This window comes from Mizuhopecten yessoensis, unplaced genomic scaffold (genome assembly GCF_002113885.1).
Source record: "Mizuhopecten yessoensis strain PY_sf001 unplaced genomic scaffold, ASM211388v2 scaffold7491, whole genome shotgun sequence".
NCBI lineage: Eukaryota > Metazoa > Mollusca > Bivalvia > Pectinida > Pectinidae > Mizuhopecten > Mizuhopecten yessoensis.
In genome coordinates this window covers 688,382-702,930 of record NW_018407074.1, presented here as the reverse complement: position 1 = coordinate 702,930, position 14,549 = coordinate 688,382, and the positions used below count along the sequence as shown (strand labels likewise).

Sequence of the window (14,549 nt, the reverse complement as noted above, 5' to 3'; positions counted from 1 at the left end):
TTAATATTTTTGGTAATTTGAAGCCAGCTACCTTGGAAAATCGAAGTCTTTTTGTAATCTGTTTCTAGATCTTATGGACGGTGTGGTGCCAAGATTCCCTTCGCATCTCTTGTTTAAAGATGTATTAAAGGACATGTTTTATACTCCTTTTGCTAGTGATGTAATGGACAGTATATTTTCCCCTTTCAGCATGGTCCAGAAAAAATAACTGCACTGAGTAATATAATTCTCATTTCTATAATTTATATTTTCATACATTTTGTTAAATGATTGCATCAGAAGTGTTCTGATTATCACCATGTTAAACGACAAGCTCAAGTGTATGATTTAGGCAAGGTGATAGGTTCATTTGTATACGACAAGCTCAGGTGGATGATTTAGGACAGGTGATAGGTTCATTTGTATACGACAAGCTCAAGTGGATGATTTAGGACAGGTGATAGGTTCATTCATATAAGTCAAGCTCATGTGGATCATTTAGGACAGATGATAGGTTCATTTGTATATGACAAGCTCAAGTGGATGATTTAGGACAGGTGATAGGTTCATTTGTATACGACAAGTTCAAGTCGATGATTTAGGACAGGTGATAGGTTCATTCATATAAGTCAAGCTCATGTGGATGATTTAGGACAGATGACAGGTTCATTTGTATACGACAAGTTCAAGTGGATGATTTAGGACAGGTGATATGTTCATTCATATAAGTCAAGCTCATGTGGATGATTTAGGACAGATGATAGTTTCATTTGTATACGTCAAGCTCAAGTGGATGATTTAGGACAGGTGATAGGTTCATTTGTATACGACAAGCTCAAGTGGATGATTTAGGCAAGGTGACAGGTTCATTTGTATACGACAAGCTCAAGTGGATGATTTAGGACAGGTGATAGGTTCATTCGTATACGACAAGCTCATGTGGATGATTTAGGCAAGGTGACAGGTTCATTCGTATACGTCAAGCTCATGTGGATGATTTAGGACAGGTGATAGGTTCATTCGTATACGTCAAGCTCATGTGGATGATTTAGGCAAGGTGACAGGTTCATTTGTATACGACAAGCTCAAGTGGATGATTTAGAACAGGTGATAGGTTCATTTGTATACGACAGATGATTTAGGCAAGGTGATAGGTTCATTTGTATACGACAAGCAAGCTCATGTGGATGATTTAGGACAGGTGATAGGTTCATTCGTATACGTCAAGCTCATGTGGATGATTTAGGCAAGGGGACAGGTTCATTCGTATACGTCAAGCTCATGTGGATGATTTAGGCAAGGTGACAGGCTCATTTGGATACGACAAGCTCAAGTGGATGATTTAGGACAGATGATAGGTTCATTTGTATACGACACGCTCAAGTGGATGATTTAGGACAGGTGATAGGTTCAATTGTATACGACAAGCTCAAATGGATGATTTAGGACAGGTGATAGGTTCATTTGTATACGACAAGCTCATGTGGATGATTTAGGCATGGTGACAGGTTCATTCGTATACGTCAAGCTCATGTGGATGATTTAGGCAAGGTGACAGGCTCATTCGTATACGTCAAGCTCATGTGGATGATTTAGGCAAGGGGACAGGTTCATTCGTATACGTCAAGCTCATGTGGATGATTTAGGCAAGGTGACAGGCTCATTCGTATACGTCAAGCTCATGTGGATGATTTAGGCAAGGTGACAGGTTCATTTGTATACGACAAGCTGAAGTGGATGATTTAGGACAGGTGATAGGTTCATTTGTATATGACAAGCTCAAGCGGATGATTTAGGACAGGTGATAGGTTCATTTGTATATGACAAGCTCAAGTGGATGATTTAGGCAAGGTGATAGGTTCATTTGTATACGACAAGCTCATATGGATGATTTAGGACAGGTGATAGGTTCATTTGGATACGACAAGCTCAAGTGGATGATTTAGGACAGATGATAGGTTCATTTGTATACGACATGCTCAAGTGGATGATTTAGGACAGGTGATAGGTTAATTCGTATACGACAAGCTCATGTGGATGATTTAGGCAAGGTGACAGGCTCATTCGTATACGTCAAGCTCATGTGGATGATTTAGGCAAGGTGACAGGCTCATTCGTATACGTCAAGCTCATGTGGATGATTTAGGCAAGGTGACAGGTTCATTTGTATACGACAAGCTCAAGTGGATTATTTAGGACAGGTGATAGGTTCATTTGTATACGACATGCTCAAGTGAATGATTTAGAACAGGTGATAGGTTCATGTGTATACAACAAGCTCAAGTGGATGATTTAGGACAAGTGATAGGGTCATTTGTATACGACAAGCTCAAGTGGATGATTTAGAACAGGTGATAGGTTCATTTGTATACGACAAGCTCAAGTGGATGATTTAGGACAGGTGATCGGTTCATTTGTATACGACAAGCTCAAGTGGATGATTTAGAACAGGTGATAGGTTCATTTGTATACTTGTATACGACAAGTTCAAGTCGATGATTTAGGACAGGTGATAGGTTCATTTGTATATGACAAGCTCAAGTGGATGATTTAGGACAGGGGATAGGTTCATTTGTATACGACATGCTCAAGTGGATGATTTAGGACAGGCGATAGGGTCATGTGTATACGACCAGCTCAAGTGGATGATTTAGGACAGGTGATCGGTTCATTTGTATACGACAAGCTCAAGTGGATCATTTAGGACAGGTGATAGGTTCATTTGTATAAGACATGCTCAAGTGAATGATTTAGAACAGGAGATAGGTTCATGTGTATACAACAAGCTCAAGGGGATGATTTAGGACAAGTGATAGGGTCATTTGTATACGACAAGCTCAAGTGGATCATTTAGGACAGGTGATAGGTTCATTTGTATACGACAAGATCAAGTGGATGATTTAGGACAGGTGATAGGGTCATTTGTATACGACATGCTCAAGTGGATGATTTAGGACAGGTGAAAGGTTCATTTGTATACGACAAGCTCAAGTGGATGATTTAGGCAAGGTGATAGGTTCATTTGTATACGACAAGCTCAAGTGGATGATTTAGAACAGGTGATAGGTTCATTTGTATACGACAAGCTCAAGTGGATGATTTAGGACAGGTGATAGGTTCATTTGTATACGACAAGCTCAAGTGGATGATTTAGGACAGGTGATAGGTTCATTTGTATACGTCAAGCTCATGTGGATGATTTAGGACAGGTGATAGGTTCATTTGTATACGACAAGCTCAAGTGAATGATTTAGAACAGGTGATAGGTTCATTTGTATACGACAAGCTCAAGTGGATGATTTAGCACAGGTGATAGGTTCATTTGTATACAACAAGCTCAAGTGGATGATTTAGGACAGGTGATAGGTTCATTCGTATAAGTCAAGCTCATGTGGATGATTTAGGACAGGTGATAGGTTCATTTGTATACAAGCTCATGTGGATGATTTAGGACAGGGGATAGGGTCATTCGTATAAGTCAAGCTCATAGGTTCATTTGTATACGACACGCTCAAGTGGATAATTGAGGACAGGTGATAGGTTCATTCGTATAAGTCAAGCTCACGTGGATGATTTAGGACAGGGGATATGTTCATTTGTATACGACAAGCGCAAGTGGATGATTTAGGACAGGTACTAGGATCATGTGTATACAACAAGCTCAAGGGGATGATTTAGGACAGGTGACAGGTTCATGTGTATACAACAAGCTCAAGTGGATGATTTAGGACAGGTGATATGTTCATTTGTATACGACAAGCTCAAGTGGATGATTTAGGACAGGCGATAGGTTCATTTGTAGACGACAAGCTCAAGTGGATGATTTAGGACAGGTGATAGGTTCATTTGTACAAGCTATTTAAATAAGATTATATGTTATAATTGATACAACATTATTATCAAGTTAGGTAATGATCAATCTGTCTGGTATAAAGGTGTTGGATACAATTTGTATTTTATGTTAAACTGTTTTACCATATAACAGGACACAGGTTTGGAATATGATCGTTACCTGAAAGAGATTATTATGGCACTTGAGGAGGATCCCAGCTTTAGGAAGAAGCTAGAGGAGGCAAATGTTACAGATATCAAAGTAAGTATGAAGGCAGACCTGCATAGAAATAGGAAATTGTTGATTTCAAATTGAAATAAACATCAATTGTTGCAATGTTATCATGAGGCTCTGGAAAAGGTTTTTGACTTGAAAAGAACTGCCGTTTGAATGTTTGTATGCTATATTGTTAACCAGTATGCATTATGGAAAATAAAAGGGGGGGGGGGGGGGGGGGGAGGAGTCCAACATCCCGTGGGTGGTAATGTTTGCTAGATGTGTCTGTGTAGGAATCCTAGGTGGATACCGGAGAATTCTAGCAGAGCTCCATAGACGATAGGCAGTAACAACTTGATGAAGGATGGAACATCAACGCCAAGGATTCCGTAGGTTTAGAATTTATTAGTTTACATGTTTCGGTTGGCTAGGCCAACCTTCTTCAGAAATTTGAAAGGCTTCTTTTACCAACAACCGCCTTTGCTTTTAATTAAAACACTGATTGATATGTATTTATCATTTTAAGGTTAAATATGTGACTGTGGACTAAATATATCATGGATTGATTTGGCTAAAAAAAATCTTATTACATGTGTGAATAGTATATTAAACAGTGTGTAATAAGTAGTTTTTAGGTCTAAGATAATGTTATACCAAATGTCACTAAATGTGTGTAAATAAGTACTTGATGCTTGCAATTAGGATTGTCACTATGAAACTCCTTTTGTTTGCAACTTGCCAGATTTGTCAAGGTCACACAAATTGTATTGATCAAAAGTAACATAGGTGAAATATACAGGATCTGCTTTTTCTCTCATTTCCCTGTGTGTAAGATAGAGCCAGTGCTGTCCAGGGTAAGAAAGGGGTGTAAGACATTTCTTTCTCTTACCCTGGACAGCAGGTGCATCTGCATTTTTACCAGTGTGATATTTCCTTATATTATCTCACCCTAGGGTTAATGTTGAGAAGTGGGAATTTCCCTATTCATAATTAACAATGGTATGACGTCACTTCAACATAAAATGACGACTTGTGTCAACAATCCATCAACGTTAGTGACGTCAACCCTGAATTTAGCATGTAACATTATCATAACATTGTGTATATGATACACAATGAAAGAACAGGGTAAGAGAAAAGGAATCATTCACTCCCTTGTGGGTGAGATAAGGGAATCCTGGGTGGAGTTTCCCTATCCTACACCCCTGGGCGTGAAAGAGTCCTATATTCTCATATGGCTAGAAAGAATTCAATGTTGTTAAGAATAATTATTTGGCTTTCCTGCGGTCAAAGGAGTAGAGCCCTAAAGACAAAATGGTTGTGAATCATTAAAAGACTATGCTGTGAAGAGATTTTGTTGTTGTATATATGTAAATGTGAAAGTGATGATTTATATTTAGTTATAACAGAATTTGAAACTCTAGTAAAGAAGAAATTTTAAAATTTAAACTTTCAGTCCTACATATAGAGATATTGTTATTCACTTGTTTCAAATCTCACAAGGACCAGTGCTTAGCCCTGTTGTTTGCACATTTGAATGTGTTTAGCCGAACAGTGCTTCTTGTTTGTCTCGTACACTTGAACATATACACTTATCTTAAGTGGACACAGAGTATTACTTATGTGATATACACATTGTTATTATACATTGTCATTCTATTATTAATGATATACAAAAATAGACTTGTATATAAGTAGTAAGGGCATGTTTCAATCATGTTACTCAAATACAACATGAAGATAAAGAAATTGTATCCCCTAATCATTTCCTGAAACTGTATGAATCATCCTTATCCGTTAACAAATTAATTCAGCTCATATATTAGTTAAATCAATAAACAGATTATGGCCTCCTAATTCTTATGGACAGCTGAATGTGATCTTCTTCCATATATATACATGTAGATCTAGAAGGCAAGTGATATGGCATTAGCTGTGTAGGGATGTTACCTGTATAGAGGGTGAAAGTTATGACATTAGCTGTGTAGGTATGTTACCTGTATAGAAGGTGAGAGTTATGATATTAGCTGTGTAGGGATGTTACCTGTATAGAAGGTGAGAGTTCTGACATTAGCTGTGTAGGAATGTTACCTGTATAGAAGGTGAGAGTTATGACATTAGCTGTGTACGGATGTTACCTGTATAGAAGGTGAGAGTTATGGCATTAGCTGTGTAGGGATGTTACCTGTATAGAAGGTGAAAGTTATGACATTAGCTGTGTAGGTATGTTACCTGTATAGAAGGTGATAGTTATGATATTAGCTGTGTAGGGATGTTACCTTTATAGAAGGTGAGAGTTATGACATTAACTGTGTAGGGATGTTACCTGTATAGAAGGTGAGAGTTATGACATTAACTGTGTAGGAATTTTACCTGTATAGAAGGTGAGAGTTATGACATTAGCTGTGTAGGGATGTTACCTGTATAGAAGGTGAGAGTTATGACATTAGCTGTGTAGGTACGTTACCTGTATAGAAGGTGAGAGTTATGACATTAGATTAGTAGGTATGTTACCTGTATAAAAGGTGAGAGTTATGACATTAGCTGTGTAGGGATGTTACCTGTATAGAAGGTGAGAGTTATGGCATTAGCTGTGTAGGGATGTTACCTGTATAGAAGGTGAGAGTTATTGCATTAGCTGTGAAGGGATGTTACCTGTATAGAAGGTGAGAGTTATGACATCAGCTGTGTAGGGATGTTACCTGTATAGAAGGTGAGAGTTATGGCATTAGCTGTGTAGGGATGTTACCTGTATAGAAGGTGATAGTTATGACATTAGCTGTGTAGGTATGTTACCTGTATAGAAGGTGAGAGATATGACATTAGCTGTGTAGGGATGTTACCTGTATAGAAGGTTAGAGTTATGGCATTAGCTGTGAAGGGATGTTACCTGTATAGAAGGTGAGAGTTATGACATTAGCTGTGTAGGGATGTTACCTGTATAGAAGGTGAGAGTTATGACATCAGCTGTGTAGGGATGTTACCTGTATAGAAGGTGATAGTTATGACATTAGCTGTGTAGGTATGTTACCTGTATAGAAGGCGAGAGTTATGACATTAGATTTGTAGGGATGTTACCTGTATAGAAGGTTAGAGTTATGACATTAGCTGTATAGGGATGTTACCTGTATAAAAGGTGAGAGATATGACATTAGCTGTGTAGGGATGTTTCCTGTATAAAAGGTGAGAGTTATGATATTAGCTGTGTAGGGATGTTACCTGTATAAAAGGTGAGTGATATGACAATAGCTGTGTAGGGATGTTACCTGTATAGAAGGTGCCAGTTATGACATAAGCTGTGTAGGGATATTACCTGTATAGAAGATGAGAGTTATGACATTAGCTGTGTAGGTATGTTACCTGTATAGAAGGTGAAAGTTATGACATTAGCTGTGTAGGGATGTTACCTTTATAAAAGGTGAGAGTTATGACATTACCTGTGTAGGGATGTTACCTGTATAGAAGGGGAGAGTTATGACATTAGATTTGTAGGGATGTTACCTGTATAGAAGGTGAGAGTTACGACATTAGATTTGTAGGGATGTTACCTGTATAAAAGGTGAGAGTTATGACATTAGCTGTGTAGGGATGTTACCTGTATAAAAGGTGAGAGTTATGACATTACCTGTGTAGGGATGTTACCTGTATAGAAGGTGAGAGTTATGACATTAGATTTGTAGGGATGTTACCTGTATAAAAGGTGAGAGTTATGACATCAGCTGTGTAGGGATGTTACCTGTATAGAAGGTGAGAGTTATGACATTAGATTTGTAGGGATGTTACCTGTATAGAAGCTGAGAGTTATGACATTAGCTGTGTAGGGATGTTAACTGTATAGACGATGAGAGTTATGACATTAGGTGTGTAGGGATGTTACCTGTATAGAAAATGAGAGTTATGACAATAGCTGTGTAGGAATGTTACCTGTATAGAAGCTGAGAGTTATGACATTAGCTGTGTAGGTATGTTACCTGTATAGAAGGTGGGGTTATGGCATTAGCCGTGTAGTGATGTTACCTGTATAGAAGGTGAGAGTTTTGACAATAGCTGTGTAGTGTGTAGGTATGTTACCTGTATAGAAGGTGAGAGTTATGACATTAGCTGTGTAGGTATGTTACCTGTATAGAAGGGGGGGTTATGGCATTAGCCGTGTAGTGATGATGTTACCTGTATAGAAGGTGAGAGTTATGGTATTAGCTGTGTAGGGATGTTACCTGTATAGAAGGTGAGAGTTATGATATTAGCTGTGTAGAGTAGTAGAGTACCTGTATTCTAAATTTCTGGTTACCTGCTGTCTAACACATTATCAGCTACCCATGTAGACTCACTAATACAGAATTTCCTGTACCTGTGTTAACTATTACATAATCTTCTTGCTGGATAGTCTAGCAGAAATCTGACTGGGCTTTGTAAATGTCAGGTTTACAAAGCATCTGTTTAAGTATACCTCTTAAAGGTGTGCTTATCCTATAGACAGTGGCTAAAGCACCCGTATATCTCAAATATGGTCAGCTTCTATCCATTTGTAGATATGATGTATTAAGCTAACAAGTCATTAATGCTAACAAGTTGTTCATATGTAAAGGGTCAAACCCATTAGTAGTATCTCATCTCCCACTCTCTCTAACTGCCCATTTGGTCCCAATGTGGTCAGTAATTGATTTCCAGTCCTTGTATCCTGGATGCCTAAAATTTGTTACATCTTTGGTAGATTCAGCTCTTCTAATGTAGGTGTATATTTCAACTAGAGACAATTCAATGGTCTTCGACAATTTAGTACTATAACGTCCTGTCTATTACTTCATTACACGTTGGTATTACACGTTGGTTTAGCTATGGGTCAGCTGTACAAATAACAAGTCTATTTATACAGAAAAGCTGTAAGATACCTGAGAAGTTCCTCATGAATGTTGTGTGATTTTATGGTTCTTTTCTGACTGTGATCAAATGCCTTATCATTGTGAAGTTTGAAAATAAATGTGTTAATTATCACATAGAAAATCTAACAGGAAAACCGGCAATGCTGAACACATTATTTGGATCTAGGCCTGATACAATTCAGCCCAAATGAAAGGGTACATGTTGACATGATCTTGTTTCTTGACTTGAGGCTGCAGGCTGCTTTATAATCTGCAACGTTTCAACAGATCAGTGTCAATGACTTAGTGACTACATGGATGAAGATTTACAGTCAGCACATTGACATAGTGTCACAACACCAACACAGTGTACATGTAAAGTGTACACAGCATATCATATATCAACAAGTCTGTCCCGGAAATCCTGAGTGGCCAATCAAAAATTACCTGTACAAGGCAATGTGTATATCCCCATGAATGATAAACATGCGTTACTAGACACTTGATAGAATTTTGAACAAAGAAAACTTTTTTTTTTCAGTTGACTTTATAAATATGTATAAGTTGTAGTATAGTGATGAAGATAATCAATAGATGTAGCTATTTTCTGTCCACTGGTTGGGAGAATTATCTACTGAACTGTTCTGATTAATGTGTTGAGTATTGCATAGGGATGTGATGCTCCCAGGTCTATCAATTAATTATGGAGTCGTTGATCATGTGTTACGTTACCAGAGATATAAGGCCTGAGGCCTATACAACCTGCTAAGGTAGTTAACGTAACAGGGAAATATACCTGTCACATTACCATAAAATAGTATCTGGATAGCCCTAGGCTGTCTTATATTGAACAGTATTTATTCTCTATCTCACTAAGTAATGTTTTATGCATCCTCTCTATTGTGACATTAATAGCTATAGATTTATTATCTGTATTATTGGGTGTAAAATTTTGGTCTGTCCAATTTGCATATTTACTATGAAATTTATACATCTGAATGGGTCTAATCCTTTTATTTATTTGTACTGTCTCAAAAATTCAGGATTAAGCAGGATAACAATATTTTGTTGTTCATTAATATTTTAGCAGAAATACCAAACTTTATTTAAATTTGTTCACATGATTTTAATAGAAACACATCCAAATAAGAGGAAAACAGTTGTAACCTATCATACTTGATAAAGATCATAACGAAAATAGTTTGTGTAATGTATTGGTCTTTAGTCAACTCTAAGATATCAGAAACATGTAAGTATATTTATCTGAGAACTATCCAGGGTTTTAAACAACACTTTGTTTCCTATCCTTTCCACTTTTACCTTATTCATTCGGTCAAATTGAGGTCCTGTCATATATTCAATCGTGACCTGTTTGGTACAGATGGGCACTGGGATACCCCAACCAATTTTATACTGTTATTTTAGGTGTTGAGCTCAGGAACTAAAATTTCACAAATGAATTAAGTATCAAGGAGTAATTCAACATTTTCAGAATTTATTTATTGTTCATTATTGTTTCACTTGCATGTTACAGAAACCATTAAAATGTGTTATCGGTGGATTTAAGCATGAATTGTTCTATATATAATGTATTTGGAAGGTACAATGTGATACAATTGTTGCTTGGTAACCTTAAAATATGCTTTCCTTTCAAAATACATCACAGTGGAATTATTATATATTTTGAGACACTTTCATTCCCCTTCTCTCACTTTGCCACTACCACTTCCAAGATGGAGGAGGGTTCATAAGATATCTCATTTAATGAAACATGACAAAGATTTAGTTATTAGTTTGAAATGACTTTATTTGGAAATTTAAAAAAAAAATGCTGACTTAAGCACTACAATATGTATAACAAACAGATTTTATGATATAAGATGTATCCCTGTGGTGTATTTTGTTATTTACGATTGTCGTCTACACAGGAGTGATTTAACACGACAGGCACTAGCTTGCTTACCTGTGGTTTTCCTTGAAATTTCAATAAAAATATGTGCGGGAAACTGATATTCAAACAAAGTTTTTTGGTATAAATGTTTGTATACAGAGCTTTGTACTAGTATCAAATTGCATGTTAGGTGCTGGGTTTATTTTTAAACTTCTTAATCTTCCTTGGTTTTTGTTAGATTTTAAGCGATTTTACTTTGAATAGGCCTATGGGAAATCTTCACAAAATGTCACAGAAAGAAAGAAATTCCATTAAAATGTGATTTTCAACATGTTTGAAATAGGGGCAATTTTACTTTCTCTCGTGTTTTCAAGGCAAAGAACATTGTATAAGAATCAGAAGCCGATTAGACATAAAAACAGCTGCCATTTAACTTCAATATAGGATTTGATATGTTGCATCATAGTCACTTTTTAATCTCTTCATTTTCTGTTAACTCCAAACATTGTCATTTAATTCTACAAGTAGTTCAAATATAAACTTAAAATACATGTACCATGAAACTTTGTTAGTTTAGAATATTTGCCAAAAAAAAGTTTTTGACAATTACATTGTTACCTACGTTCCTTTGGGTTATTGTGTAGGGTTAGCATTACTGGCCTATATCTGTATGTATGAAAAGAGAATCTTTTTTAAGGGAAAACTGAATGACATAAGGTCTTGTGTAACATTTACTGTGATTTTAAAATAATTTAATTCTGTTCCGGTTTGCTACAGCCCGCTAATGGTTTAATTTATTTTTCAGAGTGGAAAAATTGCGTCCCATCTTAACATGGTAGCACACAACATCAGAGAAAGGTTAGATGAAATTAAGAGAAGGGAAATCAGCCGACTAAAAACGTTGGCTCGTGAAAAGATGAAGACCATGCACGGTACGCAAATATTGAAATACATTGCTCAATTTGGAGGTATGATATAAATATTTGTTATCTCTTTCAGTTTGTAGTGGCGCTAATCACATTCCTTAACCACTACACCAGTACTCGGAGCTTAATCAGTAAAATCAGACTGCTAGTTTCTATGGTCCTGGGGTTCCAAGCTTTAGATAAAAATTTAACACTCACTTGTTTTTATTCTGAATAAACTAAAAATAAAAAAGTATCCTACAAAGCTAACAAACCCTACGAGTAATCTAAATCAAATATTACAAGAAAAAATGTTTGTGTTGGGTTTTGAAGATACTGTATTTAATGTTCTAAGGGCGCCTGTCATAATAATGGTGCACTTATTACATCAAATGTGGTAACAGGCTTTGAACTAATGGACCAACTTTTTATTTTATTTTCTATCCAGCTTTTAATAATTAAGTAAAAGTATCCATACATTGTATATTGTGGTGTATTTTTCTTCCTCCAAGAGATGGATTTGAATCCTACATTGTAAAATTTAATGATTTTGATATAAGGTAAAACATCTGTGTATTTTAGCAGTAGATTGTATTAAAGCTCTGACAGACCACTTACTGCTTACACCGGGTCATTGTTGTTACCGGTGTTGTATGGCTACTTTGCATGCGTTTGATTTTTTAACGACCTCAGTCACGAGGAGCTTCAGTATGATGTGATGCCTTAACGTCTGTGATTAATTCTGTTGTTTTTCTCTTACTAATACGGCAGTATTGCCTCTTATCCACTGCTTACAGAAAAGCTTGACATTATATCACACATCAGTTTGTCTCACATCCAAAATACTTCATTCTGTTTTAAACAGCATGCATGTGGACATTATGTATATGACTAGAATATTTTCCATAATTTTTAGTAAAAAAACATATTTTTTTGATCGATCCTCTTTGCTTCAGTTTTATCTTTTTAGTATTTTCGATTATAATATTTTCACAAGCTTCTGGTGGCAATCGAGTACAGACAATTGGACCTGAGATATAAAATTCACTGTATCAAAAGATAACACCTGTCAAGGACTTACCCCTTCCTGTCAACTTGTTTACACAACAGGTGTTTGGTTGCTAGGATACATTCAGTTATATATGTGTGTATTACACCTGAAAAATTGACAACTTATGTGTCTACACATAGCTATCATTAATATATATATATATATATATATATATATATATATAATGTTGTACATAGCTATCATTAATATATATATAGATATATATATATATATATATATATATATAATGTTGTACATCTCTCAGCCTGATTTGGTACAAAGCAAGTCTCTTTTTTTTTACAAGCTTAGTAAAGAGGATAAACACATAATTCTATCTGAATTTTAATTGAGAAATTCCCAGAGTAGATGCTGCTCTTTTATAGAATATGTTATTCATGATTAATTTGTTATGAGTCTGACACTATTGCAGAAATAATAGTTTCAGAATTAAAAATCTTTAAAACAAACTAGTTTCTAATTGATGAAGAGCAAGAATTTGATTTGAATATATTTAATTATTTTGTGTTGCAGTTCATGATAATGTAATTTGGTTAAAGTTGAATTGAGGGCAAACACATCTATTAAACACAATCATAGATAGGGACATAAGGAAAGACACTGAATTTGAGCAAGGAATACCCATCTAAATCATCTTTGTGATCCTCTGTATGTTGACCACAATTTTTCTGTGTCATTCCTATAATGTCACAATATTTTCCTTCATATCATTCTTGTAAGACAATATTCCTTCATATCATTCCTGTAATTGACCATACGTTTCCTCATGCCATTCTTGTAAATTAAGAATGCTTTCTCTTGTGTAACCAATGTAAGTTGACCATTCTTTTCCTCACGTAAATTCAGCTTTTCCTTGTCATTGTTGTAAGTTTCAGTACTTTTCCTCAATTAGTAATGCCAATGATGTGTCAACACTAATGTCAGACATGGTCACAGTTTGTGATTTTCTTTGAATGTGTGGCAGATTGACTGTTCATACCGGCACATTTTTGTTATTTTTTTTAAAACTTCAATTTTTTTAACATTAAGGTAATATTCTGGAATTTTTTAGTTGAATTCATGTGCATTATAGGTGAATCAGAGAGATGGGGCTCTGACTATCTACACTGTCCAAAATCAAACAACATGAATAACAAAGAAAACATCTGCCCTTTACTGAATGCACTGTGTTAGTAGGACAATAGAGCCCAGTGTGATTTAAAGGAATAATGGACGCTAGAATGACCACAGCTGGTCACCTCATTTTTTCCAGAAAAATCATGGCATAGTTCATATTTTTATACATTAAATATTTCCTTTAAGAAAATCACAAAACACTTATTGAGTGACCACTCTGTCAACACTATACAGTGTACACCAACTTATGTTGCCTCTTTTTCTCCAGGCCCTGTGTAATAACGATCCTTTGTCTCTACACTTTTGTGATTCAGAGTTCATGGAAGTCGTCTGCTACATACCATATATACACTTAAAACGATATATTTGCACAACCAAATTCCTGTCCGAAGTCTTCACTTCACAGATACTTGACCATAAAGCTACCTATATATATAAAGGGTCCCAAATTCAGTCATTGACCCTGAAATAGCTGGTGTTCTTTCATCCACAAAGAAGATATGTAGGTGTACTGCAATGTAGGGGTCTGAGTAAGTCTGTCAGTGACCTTCTACTCCCCTCTAGACTTTCTCTCTGCTCTGTTTATTATCTGATCAGGACTTTACTTCCGTGTGTTATCAGGACTTTTAAAGGACTGCCGAGACTATTACGGACGAGTGTACCACCAAGATACTGTTAACAT

At 36.0% G+C, this 14,549-nt stretch overlaps 1 protein-coding gene across 2 annotated transcripts in view; it reads left to right on the top strand.

The window, feature by feature from the left end:
• LOC110453708 (nucleobindin-2-like) overlaps window positions 1-14,549 on the top strand; it is a 39,801-nt gene that overhangs the window by 2,418 nt on the left and 22,834 nt on the right. Inside the window, exons 3-4 of one of the 2 annotated variants that reach the window (XM_021502792.1) lie at window positions 3,965-4,072; window positions 11,583-11,709. In XM_021502792.1, the coding sequence (XP_021358467.1) occupies window positions 3,965-4,072; window positions 11,583-11,709 (235 nt within the window). Of the gene's footprint in view, window positions 1-3,964; window positions 4,073-11,582; window positions 11,746-14,549 lie in introns of both variants that reach the window. The other variant, XM_021502791.1, reaches the window with a different exon arrangement.